This window comes from Anabrus simplex, chromosome 2, assembly GCF_040414725.1.
Source record: "Anabrus simplex isolate iqAnaSimp1 chromosome 2, ASM4041472v1, whole genome shotgun sequence".
Taxonomy (NCBI): Eukaryota; Metazoa; Arthropoda; class Insecta; order Orthoptera; family Tettigoniidae; genus Anabrus; species Anabrus simplex.
This window is the reverse complement of record NC_090266.1, coordinates 631,563,248-631,581,709: the sequence shown is the minus strand read 5'-3', so window position 1 is coordinate 631,581,709 and position 18,462 is coordinate 631,563,248. Positions and strand designations below refer to the sequence as shown.

General features: G+C 41.0%; 1 protein-coding gene across 6 annotated transcripts in view; it reads left to right on the top strand.

Annotated features, from left to right (window-relative positions):
- LOC136864291 (proteoglycan 4) overlaps positions 1–18,462 on the top strand; it is a 975,577-nt gene that overhangs the window by 237,572 nt on the left and 719,543 nt on the right. For all 6 annotated transcript variants that reach the window (XM_067141070.2, XM_067141075.2, XM_067141072.2 and 3 more), the window contains exon 3: positions 10,891–10,962. In XM_067141070.2, coding sequence (XP_066997171.1) covers positions 10,891–10,962 — 72 coding nt within the window. The remainder of the gene's footprint in view (positions 1–10,890; positions 10,963–18,462) is intronic.

The window sequence follows — 18,462 nt, the reverse complement described above, 5'->3', positions numbered from 1 at the left end:
AGCTCTGGAACTTGACACTGTTAGTAGTGTTCGTGAAAAGTGAGAAACTGTGCTGTTATCCATTTGATCGAGCATGTCATATGATAGCATTGTTCCTAACCGCGACATTCCAGTCGGTTAATGCTGTATTCTGAAAGAATACTGACATTATTTTAATAACGTATGTCGAGTCCAATTTAATATTTGTTTGTATTTAGAATAAGGTCGAATAGGATCTTACCTGTAAGTTGTCCAACAAATTTCACCAGGAGCGGGTGCATCAGAACTGGATGTATCTCTCTTACAGTTGGTTGTACACGAAAATAGCTCATGGCGAATTTTTGTTCTAGTTTTCCGATACAGGAAAAAAAATTAGGGAAATATCAATGGGCGTCATGTGAAAATTTAAGTCCAAGAGCCGGTGACTAACTATACAGGCACTAAAGAGAGTCGCTATGGAGACCCTTCCAGCAACGTTTCAAAGGCTCTGTACACCTATCAGCATATTTTGAATATTTACCAGATAATTTACTTTTCTTTATACCTGAAGGAAGAGATCAAATTAGCTATAATTGTAAAAAATATGAAAGTGTAAAGGGCCAGAGAGAGCAAGGAAGTGAGTACGTCACGACAAGCCGCTGATAAGCAGAGGCATATTCACTTGTGTGCCTCAGGATGTGGGGAACAGTGTGAGAGTTTGACAAAAATATCTTCATACACATGTTAAGTGATTATTCCGACAACGACGCGTACTACAGCTACAATGTGAGCATGTTTCATTAACAACCTCTCCAAATATAAACAATAATTTAGGGGAAATCCTCACACTTGTATGTTAGACAGAGCTTTATGTTTATGAACAACTAACTAGATACATTGTTTCCGAAGACAATTTTAATTAAATGTTATTCCTTATTGCAGAGTTACATCTGTATTTAAACTATTCCTCTCCTGGGTTTAAGGCACAAAATGACAAGATTACTTCAAGGAATGTAGAAGAGAAGGAGGAGGGAAAGGAGAAGGTGGTAGTGTTTCACGTTGGTACAACAACGTAAGGCAAACAGGTATAAGTACCAAAATAGTTGGGGATGTGTGGGATCTGTTAATGCAGCACGGGTGAAGATCAAGGGAGCGGAGATTGTTATCAGTGTAGGAGGAATACTGTGACTGGAATGTGACTGGGGATTTTAATAAGTCTATGGAGTGGATATGTGTGAAACTGGGAGTGAGATTTCTACATCCTAAATGGATGGGTAAGAGATAGGGATCTGCGCTCAGATGGCCTTCACTTAAACCGCAGGGGTACGTGAAAATTGGGAAATTTGTACAGAAGGGTTATAGGGAGGTACATTCAGGGAAACGGGGTGGTCTAGGGAGAGGTGATAAGGGTACAGGGATCTCAACGTCAAGTAGAGATGACATAAAATAGTTAGTGTTGAACTGTAGAATTAGTGTAAAGAAAGTAATAGAATTAAGTAATTTAATAGATATATACTTACCAGATATTGTAATAGGAGTTGAATCATGGCTGAGAAATGATATAATGAACGCAGAAAGTTTCTCACAGAACTCGCGTGTGTATCGTATAGATAGGGTAGAAGTGGTAGAAGGGGGAGTATTCATTCTATTGAAGGAAGAATTTGTAAGCTACAGAAAAGTTAAAAATGTCAAACATGAAATTCTAGGTGAAAGGCTCACTTCTAAAGATAATAGGCAACTTGATGTCTTTGGAGTGTACAGACCGGGAAAGGGTAGCGCTGACGCTGATTCAGAATTATTTTATAAGATAACCAGCTATGTAGGAAACAATATGGAAAGGAATGTGATTGTTGCGGGCGACCTCAATTTACCAAATGTCAATTGGGAAGGTAATGCTAATGACCATCAAAATATGTCAAATAAGTTAATATGGGAAAGACAGCTGATTCAGAAAGTGATGGAACCAACTAGAAGGATTCAGGATGTGGTGCTGGTAAAACCAGATGAGCTCTATAGAGAAAGCGAAGTAATAGATGTTATTAGTGATCACGAAGTTGTTTTTAATCCTAGTGAAAAAAATCAGTAGATATAAACAAAACTCGCGTCCTCATCCAGCTCTTCCTAGGCACACTCTCAATGGAGGTGAGCTGCTTTTACTACTTCAACCACATACCAGCCCTCCTGTCAATTTTCAATTTATGGCAGTACCGCGAATTGAACCCGGGACCCAGAGGACGGCAACTAACAACACTAACTGTTACGCTATGGGGGGGGGGGGAATAAACGTGATAGAAAAGAAGGTATCAAACGTAGAACTATTAGGCAGTACTATATGGCTGATAAAACAGGCATGAGGGAGTTTTTAACATGTAACTATATCGGTGAAAAATTGTAAATTAAATTGTTTATGGATGGGTTTAGAGCAATTGTTGAGGTATGTGAAAACAGGTTTGTACCTTTAAAGGTAGTAAGGAATGGTAAAGGCTCACTTTATTATAACAGAGAAATAAAGAGACTAAGAAGCAGGTGCAGATTGGAAAGATATAGAGTTAGAAATGGCTGTGGAAGTAAGGAGAAATTGAAGGAACTTACTAGGAAATTGAATCTAGCAAAGAAGTCGGCTAGGGATAACATGATGGCAAGCATAAGTCGCAGTCATAACAAATTTTAGTGAAGAATGGAAGGGTATATATAGGTACTTTAAAGCAGAAACATGTTCCAAGAAGGACATCCCAGGAATCATTGATGAAAAAGGGGAATGTATATGTGAGGATCTTCAGAAGGCAGAAGTATTCAGTCAGCAGTATGTAAACATTGTTGGTTCCAAGGATAATGTCCGGATAGAGGAGGTGACAAATACTAAAGAAGTATTAAAATTTACCTGTAATAACAACGACATTTACAATAAGATACAAAAGTTCAAAACTAGAAAGGCGGCTGGAATTGATAAGATTTCTGGGGATATACTAAAGACAATGTGTTGGGGTATGGTACAACATCTGAAGGACTTATTTGATTATTGTTTGCATGGAGGAGCTATACCAAATGAATAGAGAGTTAATATAGTAGCCCCTGTGTATAAAGGAAAGCTTGATAGACATAAAGCTGAAAATTACTGGCTAGTCAGTTTGACATGCATCGCATGTAAGCTTTGGGTTAGCATCTTCCTGATTATATTAGACATGCTTGCGAAATTAATAACTGATTCTATAAATGGCATTTCTGGTTTGGGAAGGTTATTCCACTGAAGCTCCACATTTAGGATTCCAGCAGGATATAGCAGATATCTTGGATTCAGGAGGTCAAATGGACAGTATCACGAATGACCTGTCTAAGACATTTGATATGGTGGATCATGGGAGACTACTGGCAAAAATGAGTGAAACTGGACTAGACAAAAGAGTGACTGAATGGGTGGCTATATTTCTAGAAAATAGATCTCAGAGAATTAGAGTAGGTGAATCTTTATCTGACCCTGTAATAATTAAGAGGGGAATTCCTCAAGGCAGTATTATTGGACCTTTATGTATTCTTATGCATATAAACTATATGAGTAAAGAAGTGGAATCAGAGATAAGGCTTTTTGCGGACGATGTTATTATGTATAGAGTAGTAAATAAGTTACAAGATTGTGAGCAACTGCAAAATGACCTCGATAGTTGCAAAATGGACAGCAGGCAATGGTATGATGATAAACGGGGTTAGAAGTCAGGTTGTGAGTTTCACAAATAGGAAAAGTCCTCTCAGTTTTAATTACTGCGTTGATGGTGTGAAGTAGGTTATGGGGATCACTGTAAGTACCTAGGTGTTTATACGAATAAGGAAAGGTCTTCATTGGGGTAATCACGTAAATGGGATTGTAAGTAAAGGGTACAAATCTCTGCACATGTTTATGAGGGTGTTTAGGGGTTGTAGTAAGGATGTAAAGGAGAGGGCATTTAAGTCTATGTTTCGCTGTGAGAGTTGCATTAAAATCCTATGCGGAAACTTCATACACTTTCCTTCTGGCGAATACTGATTATATTTCATATGTACCTTAGACGTTGCTAGATTTTACTTGTAATTACTAGGGCCAGGATGTTTATGCAGTAATAGGTTAGAATGCAAACTTACTGAAGCGAGTGACATGTGGAGTCTACCTGCACGACGGTAGTGCTATGAGGCTTGCATAACCACCATTAGGGGTTGTAATGGGCTGAATCCCTAATGTTTATGCTAACCTCATAGCATTACAGTCGTACAGGTAGACTCTACTTGTCACTCGCTTCAGTAAGTTTGCATTCTAACCTATTACTGCATAAACATCCGGGCCCTAGAAATTACATTTATTTTACATTTTCAGTGAAATGGAATGGTGTATGGCTTTTAGTTCCGCGAGGTGTCCGAGGACTTCGGCTCGCAAAGTGCAGGTATTTTCTATTTGACTCCCGTAGGTGACCTGCGCGTCTTGATCAGGATGAAATGATGATGAAGACAACACATGCACCCAGACCCCGTGCCAGCGGAATTAACCAATGATGGTTAAAATTCCTGACCCTGCCTGGAATCGAACCCAGGTCCCCTGTGATCAAAGGGCAGCACGCTAACCATTTAACCATGGAGCCGGATATTTTCAATTATTTCACTAAAATCTGGGTTTATCTCAGTGAAAGCTGTTTTCAGTACACTTGTAGGTGTTCAAGTGTCAAGCAGGATCTGTATTTTTACTTGATAGCATGTAGTTCTTATGTGAAGACAGTTACTCACGCAAATAACCGAAAGCATGTGTGGTCATAATTTTAACTGCAAATAATGTTCATTGTAAGAACATAGCAAGAGAGAAATAATTGAAAACGGTACGCAGGAGTGATTTACGAATGAACGCTGGCCTCCTGCAGTCCGCCTATTCTTTCACCTGTGGTTCGTGCACTAGTAATTATCCCTGCATGGACAGAGTGTAGAAATACATGGCTCTTAGAAAGAAAAATTCATGGGGAAATTACTTCACTTATGGAACTATATTTTGAGGATATTCTGGACAATAAATATCACATGAATGTACAGTCGCTCAAAAAAGAAGTTTAAAAGATGAGTGCATGGTATTGTATAAGTTCCTCCCAGGTACACGTTCCTTCGAAACAATTGAACATATGAATATAATGCTTGTCGTTTGTATCCACAGGGCTTATATCTACATGGCAGGAGAATTATACATTTTGATAATAATTAAAGGTCCGTCTCTCTGGTGTAGTGGTTAGTGTGATTAGCTTCCACCCCCCGAAGGCCCGGGTTCGATTCCAGGCTCTGCCACGAAATTTGAAAAGTGCTACGAGGGCTGGAACGGGGTCCGCTCATTCTCGGGAGGTCAACTGAGTAGAGGTGGGTTCGATTCCCACCTCAGCCATCCTGGAAGTGTTTTCTGTGGTTTCCCACTTCTCCTCCAGGCAAATGCCGGGAAGGTACCTAACTTAAGGCCACGGCCGCTTCCTTCCCTCTTCCTTGTCTATCCCTTCCAATCTCTCCATCCCCCCCGCAAGGCCCCTGCTCAGTATAGCAGGTGAGGCCGCCTGGGTGAGGTACTGGTCATCCTCCCCAGTTGTATACCCAGACGCGGAGTCTGATTCTCCAGGACACTGCCCTTGAGGCGGTAGAGGTGGGATCCCTCACTGAGTCCGGGGTAAAAGCCAACCCTGGAGGGTAAACAGATTAAGAAAGAAGGAAGGATAATCATTAAAACTGAAAAGTTTTAAATGTGAGGAACAAACAGTACTGTGCCCAAATTCCTTCTTTGAGCGTCTATACTTGCTATGGACATCCAGTCTGCAAAGGTAAGACTGGATGCAGCTCAAATTAATATCAGTGCAAATGATACTTTTTCTAAACATTTGTGTCACGATAAAGTTGGTGTTGGTGTGTTGAAACATTTTTCAGTTATTAAGCACTGTGATCGTCATGCAACTTTCACCAATGAAAGAAATAGTCAAGATGTTTGATAACAAGCTAGATTTCGAATCTTCTTCATTTGTGAACAAGGTTTTATGATAATCTTCACCCTGAGACCTGGATTACAAACAGAACTTTACCGGGCGAGTTGGCCATGCGGTTCGGGGCGCGCGGCTGTGAGCTTGCGTCCGGGAGATAGAGGGTTCGAATCCCACTGTCGGCAGCCCTGAAGATGGTTTTCCGTGGTTTCCCATTTTCAGTTAAAGCTGTCTTCAATACACTTGCAGATGTTCAAGTGTCAAGCAGGATCTGTATTTTTACTTGATATCGTGTAGTTCTTATGTGATAACAGTTACTCACGCAAATAACTGAAAGCATACATGGTCATAATTTTAACTGCGCTTGCAGATGTTCAAGTGTCAAGCAGGATCGTCGCCATAAGACCTATCTGTGTCGGTGCGACGTAAAGCCACTAGCAAAAAAAGACAGAACTTTACGTAGATTACTGTCTATGTGTAGCAGGGCGACTGCCTAACTTTCAAAAAGATCTCGCCTATGTAGGTTGTGACTGCCAGTCCCATTTCCATGTGGCTATATCTGATCATACTTATTGTGTGAATAAGTTTTCACAAATGAACTATGCCAAGTCAAAATAGAGATCCCGCTTGACTGACTGGCGTCTGTTGGCGCAGCTTAAAACAGCTTTAATGAAAAACCCCATATTTTTGTGATATAACTGCAAATCTAAATTAAATGTAATCCAACGGAAGATAATGAAGGAAAGGAAGGAAAGGGGGTACGCGATCCCCTGGAGGTATTTGGATAAGACTGTCTATGATATTGCTAATACCTTTGCTGGCGAGACCAATTACAATGTTCCCTTATTCCAAATTCAAAATAACCACAAAAGTGAACATTTATAAACAAATGAAACTAAATCTACTATGTGGCCTCTCACATGGGCGGATAGCCAGTCCACATGCAGGCCGCCACCCCTACATACAGAATATTTTTAGTTAAGCACTAACTACTTACTACTTAACTACCACTAAATCTACTATATAGCATTTCACACATGGGCGGATAGCCAGCTCCACATGCAACACGCTACCTCTACATCTAACTAAACTAACTACTTAACTACATTAAATCTATAATAATTCTATCCTAAATCTGCCTAGTCGCGACATCACCACTCCTTTATGTAATAGCCCACATGTGAGCGGATTGCCAGCTCTGCATGTAGCCAGCCACTCCTGCATTCTTCTGCCGAGATAGATGCCGTAACTCGGCTCATCTTTCACTGTTACATTGACAACTTACTTCCTCTATCCTAATAGTATTCACTACCTTACTCTACTCTACACGTGCAGACTTAATGAATCAACACTTTAGCTTGAGATAGGTCAGGCCTATCTCACCCTCTCCCAGCTCTACGTCACGAGCCAAAAGAACCTAATTAATAAATAAAGAAACAAGTAGACAAACAACAAACAAACAAACAAACAAACAAACAAACAAACAAACAAACAAACAACAAACAACCTAATTAGAAGGAATACAGCATGGCTTACATATCAATGAACTGAAATACTACTAATTAGAAAATATAAAATACGTAAGGAGCAAAGGAACAAAACTGAGCAAAGTATAAAAACGGAACATAATACTAACATTAAAATTATTGTCGCTCTTACTTATTACTGACTTGAACTCTATAATGTTCCATATCTGTGTGTGAAAATTTATGTTATGTAAATACATGGTTACAAAACTTCGTTATTATTACCCCCATACAGAGATGATACTTCTGAGAGTATCGAGACCTAGTGTTTGTCTTGCGCTATGTCTTGTGGTGTGGGCTAGAATAAATTTTCTACTTCCATTTATGTGTCTCAGTCTCATCCTTGGCCTTGACAGTATGGAAGTGACTGAGGAATGAGAGATGCTAGTAATGCCATTCATTATGCAGCCAGTCCCTGGTGATGAAAGGTGTGAAAATCATGCTCACGGGGTCCATTGGAGCGCGCGTTTCAGTGGGATTGGCAGATGTGTATGTAATAGCAACTTATGTTTCGGTTAAGAAAGCAACGGGAAACAACCTTACTCCTTATTTCCCGTGCATGCTTCTTCAGTTGTGCCTAGGCAAGCTATGACAGATGATGGTAGAAGAGTTGAGGATCCAACTATCGTTAGGACTGAGTAAGTACTCAACTTGCACGCTACTGCCAATAATATAAGCATATAAGACTAGGGATACCGTGTCGAGAGTTTTGCGAACTGAAAGTCCTAAAGATATGTCTATAATCCGGCAAATCGTTTGAAGTTAGTGTTGTGTAGTTTAGGTGAAAATAATCATTACTTTCTGGTATGTTTGAATCAATAAAATAACTTTGTCAATCTCACATTACATAAGTTGGTATTCATTGCGCTCACCCCTGCATGATAAAATAACATAAATAGGCTCATGTTTGTGTACTAGTGTAGTAATAATGGTTGTAACACCTTAAAATTAGGTCTCTTTACTATGGGGGTATTTCACAAATATTTACGGAAAAGGTTGAGAAACACAGGTCTCAAGTACAAATTAACCATAATCAGAATTGATCTAAGACTCAGCAATTGCCACTACCGTTATTGCAGGGTTGTCCCTTCCTCTACCGGTTCGTTCTGAACTATGTACGTGATGTTTGCTGGCTTTGCTGTATGGAGTTGCCCCGTCAGGACTCTGGTACAATTATTATTATGTCCGGCTCCATGGCTTTATGGTTAGCGTGCTGGCCTTTGGTCACAGGGGTCCCGGCAGGGAATTTTAACCATCATTGGTTAATTTCTCTGGCACGGGGGTTGGGTGTATGTGTTGTCTTCATCATCATTTCATCCTCATCACGACGTGCAGGTCGCCTATGGGAGTCAAATCAAAAGACCTGCACCTGGCGAGCCGAACCCGTCCTGGGATCTCCCGGCACTAAAAGCCATACGCCATTTCATTATTATTATTATTATTATTATTATTATTATTATTATTATTGTCTGACGGCTTGGCTGAATGGTCAGCGTTAAGGCCTTCGATTGAGAGGTTCTGGGTTGGATTCCCGGCCGGGTCGGGGATTTTAATTGCGTCTAATTAATTTTTCCGGCTCTGGGACTGGGTGTCTGTGTTTGTTCCAACACTATTCTGTTCATGTTCAGATAACACACCAGCACAGAAATTGTCAATAGTGAACACATCCATCTACATACGGTTGGCATCAGGAAGGGCATCTGGCCGTAAAACATGGCCAAATCCAAATATTTGACACAGTTTCCACCCGCGACCCCAAAGGCGTTGGAAAATCGGAGGACTATTATTATTATTATTATTATTATTATTATTATTATTATTATTATTATTATTATTATTATTATTATTATTATTATTATTATTATTAATATCATGATATCATGATAGGGGCTCGCTGATAAGATGGCCTAGTCACTCAGATCCTTACCCGATTGTCCCATATTCTAATCCAGCGATATTAGTTGGAGTTTTGTGAAGGAAGATTACGTAACGACTAAGACCATGACATTGACGGGTGCAGTACAAGTACAAGTTACGAGTTGACCAGTACAGTACATCGGACGTTAGTTGCTTTTGGCCTCGTGACGATAATTGCGTAGAATTTCTCACTCTCAGTCATCCTCGAAGTGGTTTTCTTTCTCGTACTATACCTCCATGTTTGTTTGTTACCAAAGTAAGGGCCACATCCATCTGCTTCCATATCCTAAGTATCCTCTCCTGATTCTCATCCCTGTGGGGCCCCTGTTCATCTAGCAGATGTGGACCGCCTGGGTGAAAGTTATAGCCAAGTGTGACCGTGTTCAGCAGCCAGCCCCGGGTTCGATTCCTGGCAAGGACAGGGATATTTTTTACCTGGAACTGAGGGCTAGTTCGACGCCCACTCCGCCTACGTGAATACAATTGAGGACCTATCCAGTGAGATAGTCTGGAAATCCAAGAACAACGGCCAAGATTATTATTCTGCCGACCACAAGACACCGCGTAATCTGCGGGCCTTCGGGCTGAGCTGCAGCCTCTTGGAAGGCCAAGGCCCTTCGGAGCTGTTGCGCCAAGGGGTTTTGCTTTGATTTTGGTTGTGTTCAGCTCCGGGACACTGACTGCCGGCAGTACTTAGACGAGGTACTCCGCTTAGTAAAAGAAGATTGGCCGAACCAGACAATTAAACAACGAAAATAAAATATTATTAAGGACCCACCTCTTGTTAGAGTTAAATCATTTCTACAGATTAATATTTCAACTATCCTTGATCTGGTGCGAGGCTGTGCAGACGGACAAAAAAAGGAAACAAAGATTAATTACATTGCATTATTGTAATAAATTGTGTTTAAACAATTTAAATAATTTTTTATGAAAGAACTGTGAATTACATAATACTTAATATGGGGATATTAGGTCGCGTAATGTTAATAAACTGCTGACGCATTTCAATCCTGCGACCAGGATCGTCTTCAGGGCAATGACAAATAATGTACTGGCAACTGTCACTCTATAGTAATCAGACTCAATGTAGAGGGAGCCCCTGTTAGAAATAAAGTTCATTCCAGGCCTCCAGAGTCAAGGGGAAAGATTTTGAGTCTGGTTACTATGGAGTGACACTTGCCAGTTCATTATGTGTTATTGCTCTGAAGACAATTCTGGTCGCAGGATCAAAATGCGCCAGCAGATTATTAATATTGCGTGACCTAATATCTCCAAATTAAGTATTATTTTGTCATTTAGTCGTCATCAAAGTCTACGTATTATGAATTGTGAATTATTTATATTGTAATCCATTTTAGTGGAAAATAACCTTTTGTAAAGTTACATAGGCCTAATTATTAAGCGTACAATAATTTATTTAAGACACAAAATTGTATCTTCTGTTTTACGCCTCTAAAACTCCTAGTTAATCTTTATGGATGAACACACGATATGAATTCCTTAATGATGATATTATCGATTTACAGGTGGGGGGAATGCGTCCAAGCTCCAGCATACGAAGTCGACTGAAGAAGATAGTACTGACGGAGGTAATCCAGGTGAGTGACTTTGGAATGCAATACAAGAAATTACGTATACAAATAGTAAGTCTCGGGGTTGGCAAAACATAGCTCATTGGGTGAAGTAAGACGATCGTGGATGGGTTACAAATTTCTGCTAATATCATCTTAAATTCTTCACTCACTCATAACAATACAGTACAGATTTGACTTTGTTCAATGTTCGTTCTTCATGGCTCTGTAAACCAGTTACTTTCCTCCATCGATCAGTGGTACTAGCTTACGTATATGCAGGTCTGCAGGAACTAGAAGAATATAGCTTCGTAACAATGATGAGTATTATAATGACTGTACTTCACATGTTCCTAAACTTGGTGGCTGATGCTCTACCACAACATTCGGTGTTATGTTATACATGCATTATAGAAGTGAAGTTATTTTATTAACATGTGTAGCGGGTGTTTCGGATACATACTCCGCAATATGTAGGGTTGCTACACCTGGTAGGCGCATTCATGTGGGAAGGGAAGTAAAAGGTAAATGACAATATGCTGTACTATTTATCACAAAAATATCCAAAAGCCCCTCCCTCGCACCCCCATCCCCCTCTGTTCCCCACACAGTGCTACTTTCCACATAATGCTCTCTCGCACTCTTCTTAGCATTGCCGGTACGGTAGTTGGTGTTGCTACACAAAGTCAGTGTCAGCTCTGTTTCTAGGCAATGTTGCGTAAATTTGATCTCATACCGTAAATATCCCTAGGGGTTAAATCGAGTTATTGTGGAGGCTTAACCTGGTAAAGCAACATGTCACGAGACACTACTGTACATAAGCAAACATACGACATTTAATTAACAATGTTATTTATTTTCAAACAGTCGCCACTCACTTCTTCATTTGTGCATTCAGAGAAAGCCTCGCGCCGGGCACGATCATTCGGCTGCAGGCTCTCAGTTGGATGCCGTTTGAATGAGAGCCAGTGCGGACATTCTCCCTCTCTCTCGAAGCGATTTCCCATCAAGTGTGGTGCGTTTTTCTGCTATACTTTAGCCATCTGGCCCTGTTTAGGACGTCTTGAGGGTTGATATCCACAGCACGCATGTCTTCCACGATGCAATCAATCCACCGCTCTTCGGCAAAGTTCCAAATGGTCAACGTCCCCCTGGGTCAAGTTGAAGGGCCGCTTTTTTCACCGAATGATGGTTTCTTCGCATGGATCTACGCACGTAAACAGGAGGTATCCCCAGTGTGTATGGCACAGCTGTGGTACTTGTGTGGGGTTCTGTGGCAACTGCTTATTTCACCGTGTTCACTTCCACCGGATCCTTTTGCCGTGTTCTCAGTGAACGAGTTGCATCATGAAACTTACCATGCTGACATAGTCTCTGCTCTACATTCTGGAACATACTGATGTCTGGATGTCGTCTGTCTGGATTTTGCTGTGCGCAAAGTGCAGCTGCTTGACGATCATTACGAAGACACTCTCTTGTTCTGCATACACACTATGCCTGCAGAACTTCCACACGACACATATACGTTTGTGATCCGTTCACATATCTAGAAGAAAAAAATAGTTGCCATGACGTTTGCCCCAACCCTCGTACAAGCAACATATCCACAAGTTTGTCATTCGTATAACGCTGTCGTTCCGTTGGTATACACTTGACTAGACGGGATGTTTACATGCTAAATATGATTGCACGCCGGGAATGATGCACATAGCCCCGCCCTGCGTTTCAGCAAATTGTGATCATCGTTAGTCTGCAACCTCTGCAAGATTCGGCAACGTCTCCGACTTGACGGTGTTGTGTGTAGCCATTTCATACATCACAACGAAAGCTCCTACAGGAGGCAGGTATTCCACACATTCTACCGGTGCATCTCCCAATACTCTAAACGTTTTAATTGACCGATATTAGCGTATGCCACTACTTCCTGTTATTGATCAATGTCACTGAGTCTTAGCAGTAGTAGTTGATGTATTCAGGATACGCGTGTATGTTACTCATGTCTCTAGGAGTCAGTTGATTTGTGATACTGTTGAGCATTGTTTCATCCTATCACTGGATTATCCTGATACTTGTCGATGTTTCATTTTGACATTGGAAATTCAGAGTATTCTGCTACTAGTGAATGTTGTAACGGATTGATACTAAGCCAGAGTATTCTGTTACTAGTGAATGTTGTAACGGCTTGACACTAAGCCAGAGTATTCTGTTACTAGTGAAGGTTGTAACGGCTGGACACTAAGCCAGAGTATTCTGTTACTAGTGAATGTTGTAACGGCTTGACACTAAGCCAGAGTATTCTAATACTAGCGAACGTTGAATCGGTTTGATACTAAGCCAGAGTATTCTGTTACTAGTGAATGTTGTAGCGGCTTGACACTAAGTCAGAGTATTCTGTTACTAGTGAATGTTGTAGCGGCTTGACACTAAGCCAGAGTATTCTGTCACTAGTGAATGTTGAATCGGCTTGACACTAAGCCAGAGTATTCTGTTACTAGTGAATGTTGTAACGGCTTGACACTAAGCCAGAGTATTCTGTTACTAGTGAATGTTGAATCGGCTTGACACTAAGCCAGAGTATTCTGTTACTAGTGAATGTTGAATCGGCTTGACACTAAGCCAGAGTATTCTAATACTAGCGAATGTTGAATCGCCTTGACACTAAGCCAGAGTATTCTGTTACTAGTGAATGTTGTAACGGCTTGACACTAAGCCAGAGTATTCTAATACTAGCGAATGTTGAATCGGCTTGACACTAAGCCAGAGTATTCTGTTACTAGTGAATGTTGAATCGGCTTGACACTAAGCCAGAGTATTCTGTTACTAGTGACTGTTGTAACGGCTAGACACTAAGCCAGAGTATTCTGTTACTAGTGACTGTTGTAACGGCTTGCCACTAAGCCAGAGTATTCTGTTACTAGTGAATGTTGTAACGGCTTGACACTAAGCCAGAGTATTCTGTTACTAGTGACTGTTGTAACGGCTTGACACTAAGCCAGAGTATTCTGTTACTAGTGACTGTTGTAACGGCTTGACACTAAGCCAGAGTATTCTGTTACTAGTGAATGTTGTAACGGCTTGACACTAAGCCAGAGTATTCTGTTACTAGTGACTGTTGTAACGGCTTGACACTAAGCCAGAGTATTCTGTTACTAGTGAATGTTGTAGCGGCATAACACTAAGCCAGAGTATTCTGTTACTAGTGAATGTTGAATCGGCTTGACACTAAGCCAGAGTATTCTCTTACTAATGAATGTTGTAACGGCTTGACACTAAGCCATAGTATTCTGTTACTAGTGAATATTGAATCGGCTTGACACTAAGCCAGAGTATTCTCTTACTAATGAATGTTGTAACGGCTTGACACTAAGCCAGAGTATTCTGTTACTAGTGAATGTTGAATCGGCTTGACACTAAGCCAGAGTATTCTCTTACTAATGAATGTTGTAACGGCTTGACACTAAGCCAGAGTATTCTGTTACTAGTGAATGTTGTAGCGGCTTGACACTAAGCCAGAGTATTCTGTTACTAGTGAATGTTGAATCGGCTTGACACTAAGCCAGAGTATTCTCTTACTAATGAATGTTGTAACAGCTTGACACTAAGCCAGAGTATTCTGTTACTAGTGAATGTTGAATCGGCTTGACACTAAGCCAGAGTATTCTCTTACTAATGAAAGTTGTAACGACTTGACACTAAGCCAGAGTATTCTGTTAGTAGTGAATGTTGAATCGGCTTGACACTAAGCCAGAGTATTCTCTTACTAATGAATGTTGTAGCGGCTTGACACTAAGCCAGAGTATTCTGTTACTAGTGAATGTTGAATCGGCTTGACACTAAGCCAGAGTATTCTCTTACTAATGAATGTTGTAACGGCTTGACACTAAGCCAGAGTATTCTAATACTAGCGACTGTTGTAACGGCTTGACACTAAGCCAGAGTATTCTGTTACTAGTGAATGTTATAGCGGCTTGACACTAAGCCAGAGTATTCCGTTACTAATGAATGTTGTAGCGGCTTGACACTAAGCCAGAGTATTCTGTTACTAGTGAATGTTGTAGCGGCTTGACACTAAGCCGGAGTATTCTGTTACTAGTGAATGTTGTAGCGGCATGACACTAAGCCAGAGTATTCTGTTACTAGTGAATGTTGTAGCGGCTTGACACTAAGCCAGAGTATCCTGTTACTAGTGAATGTTGAATCGGCTTGACACTAAGCCAGAGTATTCTCTTACTAATGAATGTTGTAACGGCTTGACACTAAGCCAGAGTATTCTCTTACTAATGAATGTTGTAGCGGCTTGACACTAAGCCAGAGTATTCTGTTACTAGTGAATGTTGAATTGGCTTGACACTAAGCCAGAGTATTCTCTTACTAATGAATGTTGTAACAGCTTGACACTAAGCCAGAGTATTCTGTCACTAGTGAATGTTGAATCGGCTTGACACTGAGCCAGAGTATTCTGTTACTAGTGAATGTTGTAACGGCTTGACACTAAGCCAGAGTATTCTGTTACTAGTGAATGTTGAATCGGCTTGACACTAAGCCAGAGTATTCTGTTACTAGTGAATATTGAATCGGCTTGACACTAAGCCAGAGTATTCTAATACTAGCGAATGTTGAATCTGCTTGACACTAAGCCAGAGTATTCTGTTACTAGTGAATGTTGTAACGGCTTGACACTAAGCCAGAGTATTCTGTTACTAGTGAATGTTGTAGCGGCTTGACACTAAGCCAGAGTATTCTCTTACTAATGAATGTTGTAACGGCTTGACACTAAGCCAGAGTATTCTGTTACTAGTGAATGTTGTAGCGGCTTTACACTAAGCCAGAGAATTCTGTTACTAGTGAATGTTGTAGCGGCTTGACACTAAGCCAGAGTATTCTGTTACTAGTGAATGTTGTAGCGGCATGACACTAAGCCAGAGTATTCTGTTACTAGTGAATGTTGTAGCGGCTTGACACTAAGCCAGAGTATTCTGTTACTAGTGAATGTTGAATCGGCTTGACACTAAGCCAGAGTATTCTCTTACTAATGAATGTTGTAACGGCTTGACACTAAGCCAGAGTATTCTAATACTAGCGACTGTTGTAGCGGCTTGACACTAAGCTAGAGTATTCTGTTACAAGTGAATGTTGTCACGGCTTGACACTAAGCCACAGTATTCTCTTACTAATGAATGCTGTAACGGCATGACACTAAACCAGAGTATTCTAATACTAGCGACTGTTGTAGCGGCTTGACACTAAGCTAGAGTATTCTGTTACAAGTGAATGTTGTAACGGCTTGACACTAAGCCAGAGTATTCTCTTACTAATGAATGTTGTAACGGCTTGACACTAAGCCATAGTATTCTGTTACTAGTGAATGTTGAATCGGCTTGACACTAAGCCAGAGTATTCTCTTACTAATGAATGTTGTAACGGCTTGACACTAAGCCAGAGTATTCTAATACTAGCGACTGTTGTAGCGGCTTGACACTAAGCTAGAGTATTCTGTTACTAGTGAATGTTGTAACGGCTTGACACTAAGCCAGAGTATTCTCTTACTAATGAATGTTGTAACGGCTTGACACTAAGCCATAGTATTCTGTTACTAGTGAATGTTGAATCGGCTTGACACTAAGCCAGAGTATTCTCTTACTAATGAATGTTGTAACGGCTTGACACTAAGCCATAGTATTCTGTTACTAGTGAATGTTGAATCGGCTTGACACTAAGCCAGAGTATTCTCTTACTAATGAATGTTGTAACGGCTTGACACTATGGTATAGGCTAGGACTATTTGCTTCAATCATAAAATAATGTCAATCTTTACGTCCCACTAACTACTTTTACGGTTTTCGAAGCCTTCATAATAAATCAGAGTAGCTCTCTTACTTTCAAATTGTCAAAACCAAGGATGAGACTGTGACAGATCTGTAAAGGAAGCAAATTTTTCCCTAGACCATACCATAAGAAACAGTGCACTGTAAACACTGTGTCACCGAGCTCGATAGCTGCAGTCGCTTAAGTGGGGCCAGTATCCAGTATTCTGGAGACAGGGGGTTCGAACCCAACAGTCAGCAGCCCTGAAAAGATGGTTTTCCGTGGTTTCACATTTTCACACCAGGCAAAATCTGGGGCTGTACCTTAATTAAGGCCACGGCCGCTTCCTTCCCTCTCCTAGCTCGTCCTTGTCCCATCGTCGCCATAAGACCATTCTGTGTCGGTGCGACGTAAAACAACTTGTAGAAAAACACTGTGTCTTATCAGGAATTTATCTGGGCTTATACCATTCACTAGTATCACGATAATCTTTTTTTCCACTATTACGGCGACTAATATCAGAGTTTCATTTTCTGATACCAGCAAGCGTATCCTGTTAGTAGTAAATGTAATTTCATCAACATAATGGAAAGCCAGAGTATCCTGATACTAGGAAATGTTATTTCGTCATAACACCGGAAAGCCACACTATCCTGATACAAGTGAATGTCACACTGCTGGACGTGTACAGTTTCCTTCTCTTGGTGAATGAATCGAGAGGCCAATAAATTACTGCTTGATATAATTGAGTTGCCAAGATGCAAAGAGCCGTAAGTCCACAAAAATAGAAAACTGAGATAAGACCACAATTTCCTTCTTCACATCATTTAGCATTGATTAACACTAGCGTAGAGCTCAAAAAAGCATTCTACGTTGGTTATTTTATAGGTTAAATATCATGGACTACTGCAGAGACCCGTATGTCCACTGCCAAGCTTGCTGCGAAGACCCTTACGTCCAATCACTAAAGAGATATGCAAGTACGCCTACCATTATGTGCACATCCATAAGCATCTATAGGCCTATACTAGTGGAAATGCAGCAAACACCATTATAATCACGAAAGTTGTTTCTGCTCCTGTTCTTGAAATTAATGGCCAAATAAGTAGAAAGCAAATACACACATACATCATCATTATAGACCGTAATGCATTTCAGCGTTCAGTCTGCAAGCCTCTGTGAATTTACTAAACATTGCCACAATCCTCTATTTGCAACTAGTGCTGTGGCCTTATTTAGTTCTATACCCCTTATCTTTAAATCTTTAGAAACTGAGTCTAACCATCGTCGTCTTGTTCTCCCTCTACTTCACTTACCCTTTATGAAAAGCTGCCGCCCCCGGAGGCCCGGGTTCGATTCCCGGCTCTGCCACGAAATTTGAAAAGTGGTACGTGGGTTGGGACCGGGTGCACTCAGCCTCGGGAGGTCAAATGAGTAGAGGTGGGTTCGATTCCCACCTCAGCCATCCTGGGAGTGGTTTTCCGTGGTTTCCCACTTCTCCTTCAAGCAAATGTCGGGATGGTACCTAACTTAAGGCCACGGCCGCTTCCTTCCCTCTTCCTTGTCTATCCCTTCCAATCCTTCCATCCCCCAGCAAGGCCCCTGTTCAGCATAGCAGGTGAGGCCGCCTGGGCGAGGTACTGGTCATTCTCCCCTGTTGTATCCCCGACTCAAAGTCTCACGCTCCAGGAAATTGCCCTCGAGGCGGTAGAGGTGGGATCC